The sequence below is a fragment of the Synchiropus splendidus genome, chromosome 16 (genome assembly GCF_027744825.2).
Source record: "Synchiropus splendidus isolate RoL2022-P1 chromosome 16, RoL_Sspl_1.0, whole genome shotgun sequence".
In the NCBI taxonomy this organism is placed as follows: Eukaryota; Metazoa; Chordata; class Actinopteri; order Syngnathiformes; family Callionymidae; genus Synchiropus; species Synchiropus splendidus.
In genome coordinates this window covers 15121477-15143025 of record NC_071349.1, presented here as the reverse complement: position 1 = coordinate 15143025, position 21549 = coordinate 15121477, and the positions used below count along the sequence as shown (strand labels likewise).

The 21549-nt window shown below is 45.3% G+C and overlaps 1 protein-coding gene across 3 annotated transcripts in view; it reads left to right on the top strand.

The window, feature by feature from the left end:
• The window catches only part of ttll5 (tubulin tyrosine ligase-like family, member 5), a 49585-nt gene that overhangs the window by 9710 nt on the left and 18326 nt on the right, over positions 1 to 21549 (top strand). For all 3 annotated transcript variants that reach the window (XR_008412696.1, XR_008412695.1, XM_053845797.1), the window contains 16 exons: positions 4187 to 4268; positions 4397 to 4458; positions 6505 to 6584; positions 7001 to 7042; positions 7947 to 8051; positions 8367 to 8458; positions 8516 to 8578; positions 9061 to 9179; positions 9317 to 9518; positions 10522 to 10639; positions 11995 to 12141; positions 12223 to 12314; positions 12423 to 12556; positions 12749 to 13216; positions 13339 to 13475; positions 16901 to 17028. Coding sequence is in view for 1 of the 3 variants with exons in the window: in XM_053845797.1 (XP_053701772.1) it covers positions 4187 to 4268; positions 4397 to 4458; positions 6505 to 6584; positions 7001 to 7042; positions 7947 to 8051; positions 8367 to 8458; positions 8516 to 8578; positions 9061 to 9179; positions 9317 to 9518; positions 10522 to 10639; positions 11995 to 12141; positions 12223 to 12314; positions 12423 to 12556; positions 12749 to 13216; positions 13339 to 13475; positions 16901 to 17028 (2071 nt within the window). In the remaining 2 variants the exon portion in view is untranslated. The remainder of the gene's footprint in view (positions 1 to 4186; positions 4269 to 4396; positions 4459 to 6504; positions 6585 to 7000; positions 7043 to 7946; positions 8052 to 8366; positions 8459 to 8515; positions 8579 to 9060; positions 9180 to 9316; positions 9519 to 10521; positions 10640 to 11994; positions 12142 to 12222; positions 12315 to 12422; positions 12557 to 12748; positions 13217 to 13338; positions 13476 to 16900; positions 17029 to 21549) is intronic.

The following is a 21549-nucleotide window of genomic DNA, read 5'->3' as shown; positions in this document are numbered from 1 at the left end:
GTGCCGGCCACGACTGTAAAGCACTTTTGAATCTTAATTGTTCTTGACCACTTTAATGGATTTAGTACTACGTTTATCGTTTTCAAATTGGACCTCGTTCCTTCGCTTGACTTGCTCTGCATATCTGAATTGGCGCTGCGCAGCAACATCTTTTCATGGCGCTGTAATGTTTCATGTGGGGAGGAATAAAAACAGAAGGTTTTTGTTGAGTGTCAGTGTGTGTGAGTGTGTGTGTGAGGGGAGAGCATGCCACCCATGCAGCTCCTCACCGCTGCCGTGTGATTAATGGACGGCCTTTTTTTTGCTGAGGGATGCTGATTACGAGATGTTTTGACTGAGATCTGATTAGCCAAGCCAAAAGGCCTATTTTATTACACACAAAACATTCCACTTACTGGTCCTGTGTTCCACTGAACATCCCTCATTAAGTGCTGAGTGTGGTTGGATCCCTGTCTGTGAATGGCTCTCCCCTTTTATGCAGCATGATGGCCACGTGACGGAGACTACAGCAGTCCAGTGAGATTCTTTTAATGAAGCGTGACATTGTTATCGCATCCTTAACTTCTATGCTGCTTTTGGTTTTATAAAGTTATTCTGACTAAAGTCACATGCCGTTGTTTACAGTTGTGGAAGTTGACCTCAGTGACGTCTGGATGCGCTCACGTATGAAAGAAATAGTGTGTCAGGACTGACCCTGAAACAGCTCCTTCTATGTGAATAAGATGAGAAATTCCCAAGATACCATGATGTAGCAAGAAGTACGTGCAGTCACGGTCCATGTCCTTGACATAGCATAGGCAACCCATGCTCACTGCCATGGTGTGTTATATTGACGTTAGGAAAGTGGACTTCTGCGTCCTATACTGACACCAAAGGCAGCCTTCTGCGTTTTAATGGAGTGCTAAATGTTTTGTTACCCATGTAGAGGGTGCACAGGGGAGATGTTCAAAGGCTGTCTTAACCGACTTGTATTGGATGTCAGTTGAATTTTATGGCCCCATATGTGGCTCTCTTCCTTTCTAGTCACCGGAACTGAAATTGACGTCCGCTTGAGGGGCTTTTAATAACAATAAACATGTCTATATCTGAAGAATGACTGGAGTGCCATGCCGTGGTTTACCTAACCCCCAACCTCCATTTTTCTTTTACGTGCCACACTGCCCCCGGCATCACAATGTACCGCGGAAGGCATAACACGTTCAATTGAAAACCTAATGCATCAACATGCAACACCGATGGCTGCCTTCGGCGTCAGTATAGGACGCAAAAGTCCACTTTCCCAAAGTCAATATATGACGCCATGGGAGTGAGGATGTGTTGCCATTTCACTAGATGATAGATGATTCTTTAGACTAAAAATAATACCAGTCTAGTCACAAATGAATTACTGCTGCAGAAGAAATAGTAAAAGTTGCCAATAAGGAAGACAGTGCTGTCTCTTAAGAGCCATTGTGTTGTTTATAAATGTCTCAACCTCATCACCCATTTGTACAAGGATAGTGACAATAACAAACTCATTTGCAGTTCAGCACACCAGCAGGAATTCAGACTCCATTGAAGTTTCATTTGAGCATCCACTTGCTGTTATATTATTAGCTGTACCCCACAGAACAAGTGGTTACATCATTAACTGTGGCTTCTCTGATCTGGTTCTTTGAAAGTGAATCAAGAAAAAGAGCTGTAATAAGGTTGTTCATCTCTATGTTCCACCACCTCTATGAGAAACCAAACCAAGGCGACTGTCGTATTTCGTTCTATGGCGCCTCCTAATGCGATAATAATGATAGATGGAGTAATTTGTCATCGCCTGTGAAGAATACGCACTTGAGCAGGGAAAAAAATACTTCAAGTTGTTGTTGTTGCGGGCCGGGGCGGAGTGATTGTTGTCTCTTGTGGTAAAGTTTCCAACAGAGCTCATCCAATAATAAAAAACACTCTTCACCTCCCCCCCGTCTTCTATGTCACATTCTTCTCCCCCTCCCTGTTTAATGGGTGTGATGTTCGCTGCCTCTCGTCTGCCCGTCTCCTATGCTTGTTGTGGGTTCTTGGCCCAGGCGGTGGTTGAGCCACAGAACAAACTTGTCTCCGAGCAAGCGAACGGCGCGGCGGGTTCGTGGGGCAGCGGCGGCGTCTGCTGTTAATTGGGGGAAAATGCTCGGCGCATGGAGTCTGCCTGTCGGGGGCTCGCGACGCGGCACAACACCTCCTCATTTTCCTTTGTTGTTGTGGTGCCACTGAACAGTCTCGACAGACACTATGCGTGTTCTTGGATGCATAAAGGACATTTCATTCCGTCCTCCAAGTAAAAGAATAGAAAGAAGAAGCAGAATATTGCCTGTCTTGGCAATGGCACATTGTTGCCGCTTAAGAATAGTCCTGGTTGATCCAACCATCCATCCATCCATCCTCAACTGCTTTTGCCAGGTCGCGGGGGCAGCAGCCTCAAAAAGTCGAAGCAAATGCCCTTCTCCTGTGCAACATCCACCAGCTCTGACTGACTGGGGGATATACAGTATAATCCACTTCCACCTGATCCTGGGTCGACCATTTGGTCTCCTCCCAGCTGCCCATGCCAGCTGTGTGGGAGAAAAGTAACCACTTGTATCATTGAGATTGAGCCAACCTTTGATCTCTATCCAGTACGGGACACTTACCGCAAAACTTGAGGTGGTGGCAATACTGAAACTTGTTTTTGATTGGCTGGTCTGTTTGGCATGTTTCCGTATATGATACCTCATAATCAAGGTGGTGGACTGTCTTATGACGACTCATCTCATAAAACCATCAAAAGAGCCGTATGATCTTTGTTGTCGATTTGTCATCGCTGGTGGAACCAACCATGATACTTGGAATAAACGTTAAAGATGCCACTCTTGAACTGCTGGAATATGAAGTCATTCCAGATCAGTGTGACGTTACAGTCTCGAGATGAAAAGGTCACGCTCGGCTTTATAGCTCTACATTGTTTTCATCTACTGTTTCATGCAAAAAAAACTTTAAGTGGAGAACATAAAGCGCCGGCTACACACCCTGCCGACTACAATAGGCCAGGATTCTGAAATCCAGGCGCAGTTATCGAGTCATCACTCGCTGTCGTGCTGGCTTTTGTATGTACAACACTGGCATTGACCTTAGAAGCTAGAACAAACACTCCCGGTAACGACGGCTTTGAACCCCCCTCCAGCCCCCACAGCCAACACAGACCTCCCTTTTGAAGTGCCATTAGGAGTTTTTTCTCTGGCACTACAGCGGCTTTGCCCTGTTAAATGCTGTGGTTTCCCTGCACGCTGCTGCTGAGGTTTCTGGCTCAGTGTGACACTCCCCAGGACTGTGTGAGGCCCTTCGTTTGGCCTGCACTGTCGCAGCGGACTATATATCAGTCAGTGGAACGACGGGGAAAATTGGGCTTTTAAACAGGGTCTGTTTTGTGGTTGCTGTTGTGTCACTCAGTGCAAAGCTATTTCAGCTGTAGCGCCAATTTGATATATAGCACGAAGATTAGCTGTCACGAGCGGCTTCATAGCGTGAGTCCATGTTTTTATTGACTCACTTGTAACTTTATGATCGGGTGATGTTCCCAATGTGGAGACCACAGTGGAGCTGTTTGGAGATTTGGGGGTATAGTGCAAGGGATTTCCAATAAATGACCTTTAGAGTAGGCGTCAAGTCAGGTGTCGTGGCTATGCCCCGGAGCCTCCTCCCTGTAGCCCTCATGATAGTCCAGAAGTCATCCTGAAAAGCTAAAAAAAATGCAATGTAAAACCTTAGAAAGTGGAACTTTAAAGAAGTTGAAATCAAGAGAAGGTTAAGACGTTGAAATGACATTGTCACTGCTCCGCTGGTTCGCAGTTCTTTCAGTTGGCAGTCTGTGAGCGTCTCTGGGTGACATCATGGAGATGAAATCACCCTCATCTGAGTGTCACTGGCTGTTTATACAAACCCCGGTTTGTCTTTGAAGTGGGCGGCTTGTGAAACGTGAACTGTTTACTCCTCGCTAATGTAATAAGTGGGCCCATCAGTACCAGCCTCTGGTGTGAGTGGTTGCGTATGTGTGTAATCAGTAGCAGAAAGGCCGGCATGCCAAGTGCCACATGACGAGGCGACCACGCCGGGAAGGCCTCTGCTGCGCTCGAAACTCACTTACAATGACATCTTTCAACTGACATTTTCTGTTGTTCCCTCTCAGAGCTGTACGGCTTCGATGTGCTGATCGACTCCAGCCTCAAGCCCTGGTTGTTGGAAGTAAACCTCTCCCCATCGTTGGCCTGGTGAGTGGCAGCGCGGTAAACATTTGTGCTTGTGCACGAGTCGTCCGCTCAGTTTTGCAGCTCAGATGTCACAACAAACTAACGCAGCAGGGCTCATGTGCTGATGTGTAAACTCTCTTGCAACACAGCGACGCTCCTCTGGACCTGAAGATCAAGGCCAGCATGATCGCTGACATGCTCTCGCTTGTGGGTGAGTATCTGTTTATTTGTCTTTCCATCCATTTATTCATCCATCTATCCAACTGTTTATTTATTCGTCCATCTATGCTTCTATCCATCCTTTCATGCTTCCATCCATCCATCCATTCGTCTGTCTTTCCGTCCATCATTCAGCCATCTTTTCATCCATCCTCCCATTTTGTCATCATCCATCCATTCATTCGTCCATCCATCATCCATCTGTTCATTCATTCCTCCATAAATCTGTCCATTTATTCACCGATCCATCCCTTCCCTCATTCATTTATCCATCTGTCTATCCATCCATCCAACCAGGTTTCATTTCTGTGATAAGAAGCTGAGCAAGCCCAGACCCTTGTTGTCACTTCAGCCTTCATGTCGTGTTAATAAATTACTGTTGTGGTTTGTTTGCTCAGCGCCGCAACTTCTATTATGAAGCCACATGGCTATTTCTGGCTGCTGGAATGTAGGAAAACATTGTCTCACAAACACTTGACACTTTGAACTCGCCGGTCACATTGTGTCTCAGAGTTGATGGAAAGGAGAGGCTTGTCAGCGATACATGTGTGTGAAGAACATTAGTTTTGGCTTTTTCTGGTCACACGACATGAGCTGAATTAAAGCAGATGTATATTTAAACAGTGGAGTCCTGTTCAGAATGATGAATCAAGTGAGGTCTGGGCGAGGAGTTTCAGATGAATAACAGATATGAACGCATGCTTCAGTGTTGAAATGAGGTTTTTCACTTTCCATGTTGGTGAGTTGGACAGACGACGGCACGTGCAGGATACAAGTGTGATCCACTGGACTCAATGGAAATAGGTGGAAAAGCTGGAGGAAAATGTTCCGAAACCAGAAAGACTGCTTTTTTAGCCATATTTAATCGTACAGGAGTTTGCTGGGAGACAATGCTCCACCAAATACGTACGGTGATGTGGAAACTCCACAGCAGCAGCCAAGGCATGTAGTGATGGAGAGAGAAAACCCGAAGCTTCACGGCTAGATGGTTGCAGGTTTGATTTCAGCAGTCCCACGTGAGCCCAGCAGAGAGTAAACTATTATTATTGTATATTATATTAGATTATTATTATTATGTATGATTATAACTAAATTGAGTCACAAAGACTATTGTGAGTTTATTTAATCATTTAAAAAAAGTTTGTTACACAATTGCATCTTAAAGTTCTGAAAACATTTTTGTGTAACCATTAACAGTACAAAAAAACCAACAAAAACAAGGTGTTTTTGTGCATTTCATAAGAGCAAATCCATTTTGAAAACATGCCCCTAAAAGTAAACTTGTAATTATCATTACAAATAAATTGAGAATTGTATTTTAAACTATATAGAAAATTACTAAGAAATTACATTTTCAAAAAAAATGCCCCAAAAAATATAGAAAATAGTTAAAAATACAGAAAATATAGTCCAATCTAGTTAAATTGAGGAAAAATAATACTTGACATGAGGAAAAACACTGGCACTGATCAGTCATTTTTTTAGTAACAAAGAACAAATGAGATGAAATGACTGACACAGAAGTGGTCTGAAGGGAGAATGATACTGTGCATCAATGTCTTAAAGAAAATAAAGTTCTGCCCGCAATGTTCGGCGGTGGTATGCTATGTTAAATACCGAACTGATCACGCTTGGATTAGATCCCAGAGCTGTAAACACTGACAGAATCTTGGTCCTGTCGACTCCGGTCGTGTGTTTGTAATAATTGCCGTTCGGAAATAACCTCCAGCTAAGACCTGTCAATACATCCACCTGCAGATCGTCAACGAGGACTTGGGTTGGGCTCTCTGGGGTTGAGGGACCTTGTGGTGCTCATCTGCTAGCAGGGTGGGACGTCCTCATTGGGCAAATCTAATAAGACGCAGCCCCGCTCCTCCTTTATCAAAGAGATGCAACATCTCCGAGGGAGGAGCGCACATCTACGACCCCTCCTGTAATTGAGTAACCAAGTCCTGATGACATAGTTCCCTCATGATGTTCCTAGTCTGTTGCCTCAGTGATATGTGGAACTCATTTATGATGTCATGTGGGTTGTCAGGTCTTGTGTGTCAGGACCCGTCGTCAAGACAGGCCCGCTCCGACCGAGGGGCCCCGGACCCCAAACAGCAGCGAGGACAGGTACTGTACTACATCTTTGAAAAGCTTGGCGTTCGGGACTCACACAAAGCACTGTGCCCCACCAGATACACACTTGTGCACTGTGACAGTAGCCTTGGCCTGGCCACCACCCTCTTGCTCTAAATATCATGACCTGGCCCAAAGGCTTCAACAGTCGAGTCACCCCTGGTCCCATTTTCACTCCTTGTCATCTTTCCATCTGGCACTTTAATAGCTGTTAATGTGCAGGCAGTAGATACTGGGGAAGATCACCGTTGAGGTTCATGGATGTCGTGATTGAGGACTTGTTGTGGCAACCCCCTGATGGAAGATTTAGCTTCCTTTACATTGTCCATCTATTTCTTGCTACTGTCTTGTCATGATTGTTGTGTCTTCCGTTTCATTCCCAACTCACTTCCCTCATCTGTTGCTCCTAGAAACCTTTTTCTGCACCGTCATCCTCCACAAACAGTCGCCTGGTAAGTTTTGCGTCTCCCTCATCCACTTCGTCTGGGTTTGTTCTGCCCCTCCATGCGCTTTATGTCACTGCTAAAAAAACTGCTTGCTCGCCATGGTTTATTCGATTATGTGGCTCCACCATTTGTCATGGTGACAGACAGGCTGCTCGTATCGATTTCTAATGTCTTAATGGATTTCTTTTTCATTACTTTAGTGCAGTGGCCCCTGTTCCTCCCTCAGACTCTGCAGTGCACCACTTGGAAATTCAGAGACGGTCACGTCCTCCCCCGATGACTGGGCTTAAGCCTTGTCACTCTTTGGATAACTTTAGATCACCGCGACCGCAGCAGACAAATTGCACGTAATCCCTCAGCGAATGCTCCATGCACTGCTGCGAGGTTGTGCCCCAGTGACTGGTGTCGCTTCCAAACCGCACGCCAGAGCTGTCAATCACAATGGAGTCATGTTGGCACAACCAAGATGGCGACTTTCTGAAAACTGCCGTACATAAATGACTAAGACAAAGGGTGAGGGGGAGTTTCCGTTGATCATTCCATTCCATTTGGGAGAGGAAGTCAGAGACCATGGTTCTCGAGGGAAGGGTGGAGGTCCAGGTTGGAGACCAGGTCAAGTGTCTTGGGGTCTTGTTCATGAGTGAGGGATAGGTGGACTGGTGCAGAGGCTTCCTGTTGAAGTGAGAGCTGAGCAAAAAAGCAACTTATTTACCGCTGAATACCATTTATCCAAGAGAGACTCGAAGTAGACCCAGTAATCGATCTTGCACAGTCTGGATCTCTCCTGGACACCACTTTCTTTGACAGGGAGGAGGCCCTGGGTCAGACCCAGGACACAGAAATGATTGATCAGCTATAACTGAATGCCTACAGCCTCTTGGCCTTGACTGATCCGTATTGCTTTCTGCAGCAGAGGAGTTCCAGCTCTAGTAACTGGGAAACCGAAAGCCTGAAAGACAAGTTTGTGGTCAGACAAGGTCAAGGAGACAGTACACTGACCCTGACTGCTGAGGAGGTACTGACTGTTTCATTACTGAGTCTTGAATGCATCACATGGTTTATTAAGGTTACCTCTTTGCTGAATGATTTCCTTTCCTTTTCTCATTATGCTACCACATATTTTATATATATACTGTAATAATGCAAGAAATTCACATCAGTATCAGTCGGAAGTGTTGACCGTCGGATGTATTTAGGTTTGGCAACAAGCCTTTCACTGTGGACACACTTCTATTACCCTTCTTTGACCCACATTCATGAAGATGATTTAAAATACTTATAAGAATTAATTAGTTATAAGAATGCACTTCCTGCTTCCCGTCGTCTCCAGATTAAGGTCCTGCGGAGGGTGAAGGAAGAGTACGAGAGACGTGGAGGCTTCATCCGGATTTTCCCAACAGCAGAAACCTGGCACCTCTACAGGTACAACAGTCCTCAGAGACCAGCCCTTGCCCACTCTCATGGTTATCTTCTTCCCAGTGGATATCTGGAGTTCAAGACGTCGCTGAACTACATGCTGGCCAACAGGCTTTTCCACGGACGGTAAGCTTTTCCACTGCGGTCGCAGCTCGACAGCATAAATCTCAGCGGTGGCGACTTCGAAGGTGCCGTTTGTTTAGTCTCCCGCACCGCAGAGGTGAGAGGAGCGTCTGACTAGATGCATGCCAGTCACCTTTTCCGCCGAGCCCATTGTCTGAGAGACATGGGTGCGGGGCCCGCGGTGGAAACACTGTCACACATCAACTCTTCAATCTGTTTAAGCTGGAGAGGTTAATACTAATAAGAGATTAGAGTTTGAATAGGAGGTGTATACCTGCTGGAAAATGTTGCGACTTGTCTGAGAACACTGGACATCCTCCCCGTGTGGGAAAGATCACTCACAGCAGCAGTTATGAGGCGATGATTGACAGGGAGCTGATGTTTATCATTTGACTCATTTCTTCACCACCGAATTGTGGGCATGTGGCACTATGGACACTCAGCATGCAACTGAATTTGTATGACTTGCATGTCCTCTGTAATAGGAGCATGAATGGACACTTGAATAGTGACAACACACAACACACTGTCCAGTATGAGAGGAAGCTGCTGACACTGGAGACTCGCAAGAGAAGGCAGCAACATCTCAGGAAGAAGACATCAGGTAGGGCTACTTCACTTCTGGGATAGGAATGGGCTTCTAAAGGCTTAACAATATATTGAAATGAAGAGGAACATGCTCCATCCATGGTCCTTTCTCAAATCACAGTAGCCTGCTTGACCTCTCGTCCTGTCTCTCAGGGAAGGACTCCAAGACCTCCCCGCCTGAGAGGGCGGAAGAGGAAACAGAGGAGGGTAGCCGAGTTCTCAAGTGCGATCCACAGCCGGCTTACGTAGCTGAGCAGGGAAAACAAGCAGCTGGACCGCTGGGTCGCTGCCACAACTTCAAGTCCAGACCCAAAGTGGACCTGCTGGGCATCCTGCAGCAGGGCTGGGATATGAGGTCAGTTCTGGCCTAGTGTTGATCGTTGATCTAACGCTAATAAAACCATTATTCACTGAGTCAAATCATGACCTCCAACTCCATAAAAATGACCTCCTCTGAAGCCACTCGGCTGCAACATTCTTCTGTCAAATGCCCTTGAAATTTTCATTTGAAGAGAAATTACAATAACAAGTCTGAGTTTGTAGAAATTCCTGCGTGCCTGCCAGGACTGTGCCGCGTGCTGGTAAATCACAGCACACTGAGCCATTGTTTGTCTTCCATACCTGCATTTCTCCCTTCCCATCGGCCCACGAAGACAGTCGATCATTTTAATACCTGAGCAGGATGGGACGCCGTGTTTCCACAGCTATTAGCTTTATGTAATACCTGCCGCTGATTATACCTTTGCACACAAGGAAAACAGTGCAATTACTTTTATGATCCGTCTTTCACTCCTGTTGTGTAAAGCTTCTGAAGTGTCATTACCTCCTGATTCATCAGCGTTATGACGAGTGGAGTCATTTGTTTTGTGTTTTAGAGGGTACTTTCTGCACCCTAGGGTCGTGTTCCGCAGTTTCTAACCTAACCTTTTAACCTGTGAAGCAGCCTACATGATCCGAAATTCTGATGACAGAATGATATGGCTTTATTATTATTTTTTTTTATTTTGTAAAAAATTATATTTATATTCATAGTAGTATATATGTGATGTTATACTTTTATTCATACTAGTAGTCAAGGTAGAAATAACAAACATTTATGCAACTTTTTTCATTAACAAAACAAGTGTTCAAGTGTTTTGATGAAAAAGCACTCCATTTTTTAATTCCTCATTTTTGTTTGTGAAACAAAATGTTTGGCGGAAATATGTGATTATTCATATTTTAAAAGTCTTAGTTAAACATACAAAATTGTTTACATCATACGAGAACTTGTCCGTGTGTGAAACAGATGAGAGAAAAACAAATAATTTGATGTTTTGCTGCAGACTTTGACATCACTTCCTGTCTATCTCCTCCAGTAAGGTCCAGGCTCGGGTGGCCTTCTCCTCGTACCTGCAGCGGGTCCAGCTCAGACTGCTGGCCGAGAGCAGAGCCAACTCAGCCTCGGCTTGGCCGGAGAAGGACAATGACCAAATGGTACAAACATCTATTCTTTTGCAGAAATTTTATAGTAATAAATGAATAGGGGCTCAATTCCCCGGAGCGTTGTTTCCATTGTGTGCATGTGACGCGCCAGATTTCCCCTTATTATTACTCTGTTACTCATCTGGCCGCTTTGACTCGTGTTCGAGGCATCCGTGGCCGCAGGAGAAGGAAAACGTGATGGCGGGAGAAGCCGGCCTGATTGGAAAGTCTCTCTGGGGCGATGGAATAGCGTTCATCATCATTAGGCAACTCAAACCTCCTCGGAAAATCAATTTGAAGCTATGCTGATCTGTGGGGCCCCTGACAGATCCCAGCGTTTGACAATATTGAGTTGTTTTCTACTGTTTGAAACCGCAAAAATGTTTTACGACCAAACTGAGACGACTGTTCGGAGTCTTCTTCAGCGCAATCGGAATGCTGACATGTCTTGCAGCCATAATGGGACCCTGGCCCTGGGATCCCGTGACTCAATAAGTGCCCACTTTTCTCTTGAAAGCTGCTGCATCAGGAGCGAGCTCAGTGGATGCTATTCTCAACCGCTTTCCATTTCAGCAGCTCACTTTGACAGACATTTCAAAAGTCTTATTTGGTTACAGTTGATACACCAGTAGCAGGGACTCTCTGGGTGAAGGATTTGGTGAGTCTGATGAGCCTTTTCTCTGATGCAATAGCAGTCACTGGCACTCACTCAGCTGTGTGCGATTCAGCGATGCTCTGAGAGCCGGTTCCCTTTTCGAGCCAGAGCGCTCACTCATAGAGTCTCCGGATGCCCTCTAGATAAGGGCTTGTTAACCTTTTTGATCTCGGGGCCCACCTTCCCCAGAACAAATGAGCCCCATTCAAGTCATAGAACTGATTCATTACTCTTGAATTCATTTATCAACAACCATATTTAATCTACTTACATGTAAACAAACCAAAACCTTGTGATCATTGCAAAGATAAGATATTTATTTGTCATCGAAAAGTCCAACCAGCAGCAGAACCAGTCATATTCATCAAGTTTACTTCAGAAAGAATACACTTGATGGAAACTGTTGAGAAAATTTGACAGACTGAATACAATTCTGAATAAAATATATATAATAAAACCATGTCTAAATATACTAAAATAAAAATTATAATTTTTATTTAAACTCCAAAGAAGATATAAGGGAAGTGTAAATGAAAGTATCGCTATAAAACGTTCTCATTTATTTTCAAAGCTGCTTCATCCCAGAACTTCAAGAATTTCTCCATAGTTGTTGACTATCACAGATTTGCAGCTGTCAAGTCAATGCAGTGACACACTGGCTGATGTCCATTGGATGTAAATTGAAGTGCTTGAGTTGTGTTTGTTGGTGCAGGAATTGGTGATGAGGTTCTTAAGAAGAGCAGCAAGCAATCTTCAGCAGGACATGAAGGTTGTCCTGCCCCATCACCAGCTGCCTCTGCAAGACCGCAGACGCATCCTGTCCCAGCAGCTTGGGGAGTTCATCCACCGCTACAATGAGGTGCTTCAGTCTGGCTATGTTGCACTCACAAACTATTTTTTTTCTGCTGCCATCTTGTTACTTTTTGTCTTGCCCTTCAAGGAAACGGCACACATGGAGGAAAAGCCAGAGAGCAACTGCAAGCTGAGCTGTGTGAACGCCAGTGTGTTTGAGGAGTACATCTCTGTGGCGAGGTTGGTCCCCTCGCAGAGTTGTTACAGTTGCCGTCAGAAATACAGTGCATCTGGAATGATCTCACTTCAAAAGACGTATGTCTTCTCTGTCATTTTCTTTTACAACAGTGAAAGTGACCTGGAGGAAGTGCTCACATTCTACACGCAGAAAAATAAATCGGCCACCGTCTTTTTAGGTACGAGAGTCAGGAGTACTAAAAAAGAGGCTTCCTCCGGGCAGGAGCTCAGTGAGAAATCCAGAAGTGAGTTCCATTCCTGTGGTTCTTGGTCCGGCTCTGGTTCATGTTCAATATTTTATCATCTGAGTGCTGTAAACAGGAATTTAGATGTTTGGATTTGGGGTTGACTCATCCTGGGTGAGGCAGGGTCAGTGATCGTTGTGTGCCTAATGACACATGATAAAGAAGCGCGACCGTCTGTCTTCATTTCAACAGCTTCCGAGGAGTCCAGCACTTCAGAGTCCTCACTGTCTCCGGGCAAAGCCGACCGGGACTCAAAGGCCACAGAGAGTCATATGCGTCTGTTGTCTGACCAGCAGCACGCCGCCGTCAGACACATCAAAACCCATCTGGGTTTTACCTATACCCCGACTCAGCACTCATCGTTCCAAGCGGCACGCCCTCACCCTCACCCCCAGCCCCCATCCTACGCCCAGTCTCTCGCCAAATCTCAGTTCTGCCATTCTGAAAATCAGACCCACCTCCCGGCTTACTCGGCGAGCCAGCCACCTGCGAAGGCGGCGTACACGGCGGTACCGACTTCAAACAAAGTGTGTGCAGGACAAACCACCCAGACGCTCAGGTGGATTCCATCCACGTCCAATGCCGGAGCAATAACCTCCATCAATGATGCCAGGCACGTCTACAGCCAGAAGCTCTGCAGACCCACCTCAGCAGGCCAGGGTAAGCAAAACCTCATCTACCCTGCTTTCGCTCAACTAAAACCACCTATGCCAACTGTTTGACTGCGCCAGAACCGTGAAGCAGGTGAGCTTGCAAGCTCTTGTATTGTTCTTTGATCTCAGTCGTGCGGTGGGGCAGTACCGGCAAGCCCAAGTCAAGCTCAGCGAGCACCATCAAGGATGTGAACCCAGTGCAGGCCCAGGCCCAGTCCGGCCACCAAGCTTTCATCACTGCTCTGCAGAAGCTGACCGACAAACAGGTGGGTGCTTTTTGAGGATGGTGCGGTTTCTGAACTAACATGCTTTCTCTCGATCGGAGAGCCAACCGCTCTTCAGTGAGAAACTCTGGAGTTCGGAATGTTGCTGTCGCAGCCTAGATAGCTTTTGAGTAACAAGATTTCTGTCTCCACCCCAGTACAGCCGGATTGGTACTGAGAGAGATCTAGAGAAATGTATGTAGTCAATTCAGTATCCACCATAGCACAACCTGACACCATTGGACCTGATAGAAGTGATGAAGTCTTCTCAGCATCTGACTTAACTGCCACATCTTCAGAGGTGACCTGAAATGATGGTTTCATTTCCACCATGGTACAGACATGACGGAGTAAGTGAAGGCGAACAAATGACTCCTGAACCCAAAACCTCTTGATTTAGAATGGTGCGCTAAAGAATCACAGGCTCAAGTGACTTCAACCAAAAATTCAAGTGATCATTTCTATTTCCACCTCAAGATAGACTTCATCATGAAACGAACAAATGACTCTTGAACCCGTAGAATCACATAGATTTCATTTTTCGGCCGGTACAGCTGGAAAAGTGAAACAAGTACTGAACAAATGACTCTTAAAGCCAAAGGGTGAACTGAATTAATCATTTCCACCGCAGTACTGAATTCATGGCGTAAACATGTTGCCAGAAAAGTCACTACATTCTGGACAATATATTGAATGGATGATTCAAGGCCCGGATGATTCAAGGACTAGTCATTTCAGCTGTTGGGCCGTTGTTGAACCGTCATTTTCACAGTGTTTCTTTGCTCTGCCATTTAGCCTCATGCATGGTGGCACTGGTGTGGTGCTGATTCAACCATCCCGAACCGCATCAAGCTCTGTGTGAGGTCTCATTATCGGATGCACCACAGGGGGAGTGATCTCAAGCAGCCACTTCTGTGGTAATTGATGCTTATAAATGAAGGAATGTGGCAAACTGGCTCTGAGCAGCATCAGCACCTTCACTTGAATTCCCCAAAAGTGTGTTGTCTCGGTGCAGGGGAGGACCTGGAAGTTCTCCCTCGCCGCCTCCCTCCTCTCCTGCCGCTCTTATCAAAGTTGCTGACGGTGGCACCTGGACCACACAGAGAGCTCTTTTATAGCTTCCTTCCCCGTGGCACATCTTTCTGTCTCTGTAAGGTGTTTGCTGAGGTTCCTGTCAAGAGTTAATCCAAGCCATGGCAGCAGCTCACAGCACTGACTCGTCGAGTACATGAAGTTCTGATTAAAGGCTATTTAATTGCCAGCTTCACCTAACGGAGGCCGTTCAGAGATGACAAACATCACAGATGATATGAAGAGACATTTTTTTTTTCAAATGATGTAGTCTTCCTCACCATCTGGAATGATGTAAGTCTACAAGAATAAACTGCTATAAAGTATTCAATTTCCATCAATAGTCGACAAGACTTTCCAAGTACTAGTGGTGCAGCTGGCGCTCAGACGTTCTGAGATTAAGACATTAAAATATGTGTTCTGAGAGATATGTTAAAAACCTTCATATTAAAGTGAACACCAGTGAGTCATTTCAGTGAGTCATGAGTAATCTGCTCTCCTGTTCCCGCCTCATCTCTCTGGACTTAGCTTTTACAACGACTAATAAATTAAGACTTCACCGAGACTGAAAAGCGCTGCATTTACCTCCAAGCATATCCAAAGATTCACCTGTTTGTCAGTAGCAATTTTGCAAGGAGGTGTCGCCACAATATGTATGTTCATTTTTGATGTCAGCTTAGATAACTTTGAAAGGCGTATATAGCCTGTGAGCTGGAGGTTGGCCATTTTGCATCTATACTGACAACGTAGTTTATTTATTTTGCAGCAGTCCAGTAATCCCTCTATTACTAGTTACCTTTCCCATTTGCTCCCTTTTGAAATTTCACCGTTCGACCTTCATTTAAGGACAGGAAATAAACTCACTTTCAGATGCTGCAGTGCAAGACCATATGTAGTGAGTGAGCCTGAAAAGTGGTACTCCACCCAGCCAGTTAGCACCTCTGATGCTGTGTGAGTTATCAAATATTTATAGCAGCAGAATCTCACAATATGATGGAAATCTGGGTTGTACAGAATCAGATGAGTGGGGTTTAGTGATACCAAGAGTTTGTCTTGCTTCTCTTAAGGGCAGGTGAGTGAGATGGCCGCCTCCGATTTGTGTGCTTCACTGAACAGCCAGAACAACTTGTGCCATTATTGGAGGTTATGTGATATCTGTGTGAGAATCGCATCATGTCATGCAGTTCGCCCTGGGTAGTGTTGTGCAACGGCCAACATACAAATAAGTAGAGGAAAGACAGGGTTTTTGAGAAGTCCTGGACGGAAGGGGGGAGGCTCAGGAAACCATCCGGTCCACTGTAACGCAGCTGCTGCACTAAGCTCAGTTGAAGGTATTGACAGCAAAAACGCTGTTGTACAAGTTAACCTGAACTCTGCCAAGGTCACATTTGTGTGTAAAGCATTTGGCAAATTTTGATTGGAGCACTGGGGTGAAGCAAAGTGAAACATGCTATAGAGTGTCAGTTTATTCTGTCGCCGCATCTTAACGTTAAACATGATCTAATGTCGTGAGACAACATAGCTATTACATACACTGCAGGTTTTGGGCTTCGCTTCAGCTTGACACATATACACTTGACGTAATTACATAGCGTGACATATGTGTTTTTGTTTCGCCTGCGCGCGCCCCAAGAATGAGTTCTGACAACTAAAGCGAAGGCTGTGCTCAAGCATCAAATGTGGTCCTTGTTGGCATATCAAACATGAAATACGAGCGGGGCGGGTAGAAGTGTGAAGGGTTGTGTAACACGCCGCACATGGAGGCTGATCTTCTTGTCCCACAAGGCCTGGCAGCTTCACAGCTCTCTGTGTCGGGAGCTGGGAGCTACACGGAGGGATGTTAAGTCAATAAAACAGCACAGAGGTGTGATTCTGATGGACTCGCCGTGCTGATGTGGTTGTAAACAGTTTGGGCTGTCAAGTTGTGATAACCGGAGGGGGAGGAGACCACCTGGATCCAGAGCTGAGCAGAGACTGACTCTGTTGTGTGTTCTGTGTACTTTTCACTCCCAGATATTCGAGTAGCTGGTCCAGAGTGGTGTTGATCAAGCCTGATTTAGGTGGCAAAACTGTAACGCAGGGTTGGCTGTGGAAGTCCAATAAACCCCTTGTACATCAGGACTATGGGATATTTACTCCCTGACTGTACAGCAGACATTAGAAAATCAGAAATATTAATGTTGGAAAGCAAGCTAAAGCAATTTGTCATTTGTTAGATTTTGTTAGCATCTTTGCCTGGAGCTTTAGTGACTTGACGTCAAGTGTTGACATCCTACTCTCGAAGACCGACCAATAAAAACACCGGCAATCGGGAACAAGTAATAAAAGTCTAATCGTGATGAATTTGTGTCTCACAGTTGAGCGGCCTGAACTTGGCCAGCAAGATGTTGAACCGGGAAGCCTTCACTCTGGGTTCAAAGGTCCGACAAGCTGCCACAGGTGCAGAGGCCGCCTTCAAATGTGACAAATCTGGGACTGAAGCGAGGTGAGTTCGCTGAGACATGCTTGGTTTATTTGGAATATATGATCATTAGTAGTTGAATGTAAATTACTTGTGAGTTTGTTCACTAGTGGCAGGAATTGAGTCCAACACATGGAATCACTGGAGTCATTTGAGTGAGTCAATGAGGTAAACCCAACTTGCAACTGTTGGGTTCAGAAAACAGATCGCAAACTTTGCAGAAACGTCCACCATAAAGGGATTGTCCCAAATGATTGACACCAAACTGAGGTTGTCCCCTGTGTCACCATTGCACGCTAGTCCACTTGACGATAGTCGATATCTGACGCCCTGGAGAGAATGTGTTGGGCACTGCTTTTTCTGTAGTTGCCTGGTAGATTTGCATGACTAGGATAAGTGTGTAATCTTGATCAGAGTCTTGACCTGAACTCTCGTAATGTGTAGCATGAAAGATCAGTCTTTTCAGCTGTCATGTTGATAATGGGGAGATGAAGGCTACCCAAATTTTGGCAACGTCATCAGTATGGGGACATCAACAGCCTCCTTCAGTCTGACCCTCTTGCATCTCTTTGTGGAGCCAAAGTTACTGACAATACTCTTGGTGGTTCAGAGATGCTGACACGCAGATGAGTCATTGTTCCATGAATGTTTCAAAAACAGCAGTGCTGAACCTGGAGAAAATAACCAAGCCAAGTGTTGTCCTCATGACTGACTCTCTTGTCACTCTTACACTAGAGCCAGTGCGGCGACTTAGTCACACTCAATAGACTCCCAAATTCTTTTTCTAATGGTCTGTTTTAGATTGAGGATTGTTAGTCTTCAGGGATGGATTGTGGACTGCCAACACCCCCTCTGGGTAGCCGGGGCTGAATGTAGGCTTGTTGCTAAATTGCCCTTTGTGGGGAGGAGAAGCTTTTTAGCTGCTGGCTGCCCCTGACTGCCGGGAGTGTGTGAAACACGCTGGCTGCAGTTTCAACACCCACTGAGGTCGACTCTCCCTCCAACATTGCCCCTCTGAAAGTCCTGTTGACACAAGACAGAGAAGAAGCAGGCTCTCCAAAGATGTGAATTATGAAATACACATTTCAACCCTTTGACCTGAAGATTTGTGTTTGTGAAATTCAGTTCCTGTCACATGATTCTGTCTTGAACAAAGGTTTCAAACCCCAAAACATCCAAACGTCTCAATATGGATCTGTGTTTGAGACCATGGTATGGAAAAGGGTGGCGTAGTCCATGTTGAAGGATAGAGTTGCACATCGAAGCAGTGTATTCCGACAACTTGTTGGGCAGATAATGAAAAAAAAAGTACGAAACAAGATCGCATACATGATCAGAACAATTCAGAAGAGACTCAAAAGAAAGTATAGTCACTGCTACACCAAATCAGGAGCGAAGTGAGGTGTTCTACTGGGAGGAAGCACTGGGGCAGACCCAGTACACTGCCGTGGTGATGTCCCTCTGCTCAGTTGTTCTCCCTGAAAGAGCTGAATGATGTTTCTCTGAAGTGGACCTCTTTGTTTTGGCATCTACTTGACCTTGTTTGAGAGGGAGAAAATTGGCCATGTCTAAATAAGACATCAGCCCTGACAGTTTCAGCAAATGGATGACTTTATTTCAAAATAAAAGTTGGGACGAAACTACTTTGAAGCTACAATAGCTACAACAACTTGTTTGCCTCGTAGTGTGTTGTTCATCTCTTAATTTGCTTTGCTTGAATGGATGATAACATGGGAGCTGCAGTGTTTTTGATTAATCCAGAAATCTGCTTAGCAATACTAAAACCCTTCCCTCGACCCCCCTCTCTCTCACACACAATCTATGGGTTCGCTCCAAACACACTGAAACAGTTAGGCTCACCGACTGTTTTACCAACCACAGGGGTGAAAGTACGACGCTCCACAAAGAGCAGCGCAGCTCTTTGAAGTGCCGCCACCAGGATCTCGCAGGTATGCTGCGTCAGCGTTCCAGAGGGCCGCTTCCCCGGCACGCTGGACTGACTATCAGCAGGCTGTGAATCCCAATGCGTGTCTTGAAACACACGTGGTTAACTTTGATTATCTCCAACCCTGGACCTCTTGGAGTGTTTACGGTTTTCATTCAGTTCCCATGCAGTTGGATGGAAGCACCATTTTATGGCTCCACAGAAATAAAATGTAGATTTAACCCTTTCAAGTGAAGTGCATGCCAGGGTTCGTGAGGTCTTGGATTCATGTTCCACTCTCCAGGTCCTGGAAAAGTTATGAAAACAAAACATGACTTCTATAGTCCAAAATAATCTTGTGTGACTGCGACTATGGAAGGAAAGAGGCTCAGACTTGCTGTAGCCAGTAAGGTTTATGGATGTGGAAAATGAGGATGTGAAGAAGATTGGTGTGACATGGGAGGATGAGGTTAAGATGGATAAGGTTGACTTGCTTTGGCGACCGTTAAAAGAGTAGGTCAATGTCAGTTATTCTTGCTGTTGATGCTCTTTTCAACTTGAATTGTTAGTTCAGTTGAAGGTCATGAAGAAGTCATGAAACTTGTGAAAGCTGAGAAAGCAGTGCTGATTCAATTCAGCGGTTATTTTGACCTCCATATCCCTAAAACACAAAACAGCAGCACAAGCATTTTCCTCCTGCGACATTTTTTTTTCGCTCCAGAGCAGCCGAGAAATTCCACAACTCTGTTTCCACAAGATATTTTTAGTTCTGTTCAATACTTTGGGAGATCGGTGTTTGACTTGGTCGGATATTGTTAGTACGCAGCGTTCCAAAGGATTTTATGACAGCCCCATTTGCCGGACCAACCGCCCAAATAATCAGAAAATTTCTGCAGGGAATTTATAACTTCTTTGATCCCTTGAAATTGGATTTAATGTCTCCCCTTCTTCCTCCTCCTTCCCCCGCTGAAATTTAAAGAAAAGATGACTTTGCTTGGGCTGATTGGAGCCAGATGTTGTAATATAAAGAAGGATGGGGTCAGAAGGGATACGTGCACCTTTAGCAGGGATTCTCACGCTCCACAGTTTTGTTCTCTGTGTGTGACGCTCGACTCGTTGATGGTTGCAATCACTTTCTGGGCCAACAGGTCATTCAATTTAGAAGAGACTTTGTGGGTTTTGTATGTTGACCAAAATCCAAGCGGTATAATAAAAGCAGATGCGACAAATTATCCATGGAGAGCAGTATCAGGTAGCATGATTCCAACCAAGCAGGTGCCAGCACATGTCTACACTGGACTGTATTATGAAACTGCTTGTCTGTTCTCTGACTGGCTATAGAACCACATTTCTGGGCAGACTTCTTGCATTTCCTCCCATGAATCTGGGGTTTCAGTCTTCTGAACCTGCTTCCCTGGAATAATGTTCACCTCTCGGAGGTGATGTATATGCTCTTTGTTTTGGCAAGATCTGGTGTCACTTAGTGCTGATACCAGATTTAAGTGTTGCAACATCGGGAGCCTTATCTCCTATAAACAGCAGTTCTCCAACTTATTTGAAGCTTGATCCCTGGCATAGTTTGGGTCCTCTAGGTGCCATGGGCGGTAATATGCTGGGTTACATGTTTTTGGTGCAGGTTGTGGAAACAGAGTTGGTCCTAACTTGTATGATAATATAAAGATATTTGTCTGGAGGCCGTAGGTTCCTGGGCCTTTAAGGTCCTCCTGGGTGCCTTGGTGAATTCTGGCAGTGCACAGATGTTGATTTAAGCTGCTGAAATGGGATTTTTGCTGGGTGACGGTTTGGTTTATTGATGTATACTGTATCATGATCCTTGGCATGCAAGATCCTACCGAGGCTGTGAATTACTGTATCTCTTCTGCTGCTTCCTGGCATGGTAAACAGACGTGCTCCTTTGTTTGGAATTACCCAGGTGAAGACAGTATAATGGTCAAGTGACTCTCTCACTCAGGGTGATTGGACTCTAGACCTGCCGGATGCAGCAGGACGTTTTTGACCTGGTAGCAGTGATGGATTAAGTTTTTAGAAGAGTCTTGGCCCTTGCCATGGTTTGTACTGCCAGAATGCAACATGTGGCAAATGTAATACCGGGACATTAAGTGCCATGTCCAGGCCATCGTGCAAAATAACCTTCTGGGAACCAAAGGGATCAGCACCACCAGAAACCCGTGGGGCCAGTTTTGCTGTTACTACCTGATACTTATCTCTAATGCGAAGAAGACATCACAAACAGGGAAATTCTCAATCTTTCCACTGATCACCGTCTCCTACAACGTTGCCTCCGTTTTCCTCTTTTGTGCACGAGGTACATTATCAATATTTCTTCCACAGTTGCCATGTTTGTTTTGGAGTTTGTTGATGGCTTAAAGACTTGGTGAACAGCAATACCAATGCAAAGAACACATGGAAGCATTTGATCAGTCACAGTAACAATGTTTAAAAAGGACAATTTTGTAAGTAAAGGGAGCCTAAATGAGCCTTAAGTCACTCATATACCTCTGAAGCTGCTTTCTATCGTGATGACTCTGGAAAAAGATGGGCTCAGTTTTGAGGGTTGAGCTCGATGAAGAATAATGCCCAGTTTTGATTTCCCCTGATGG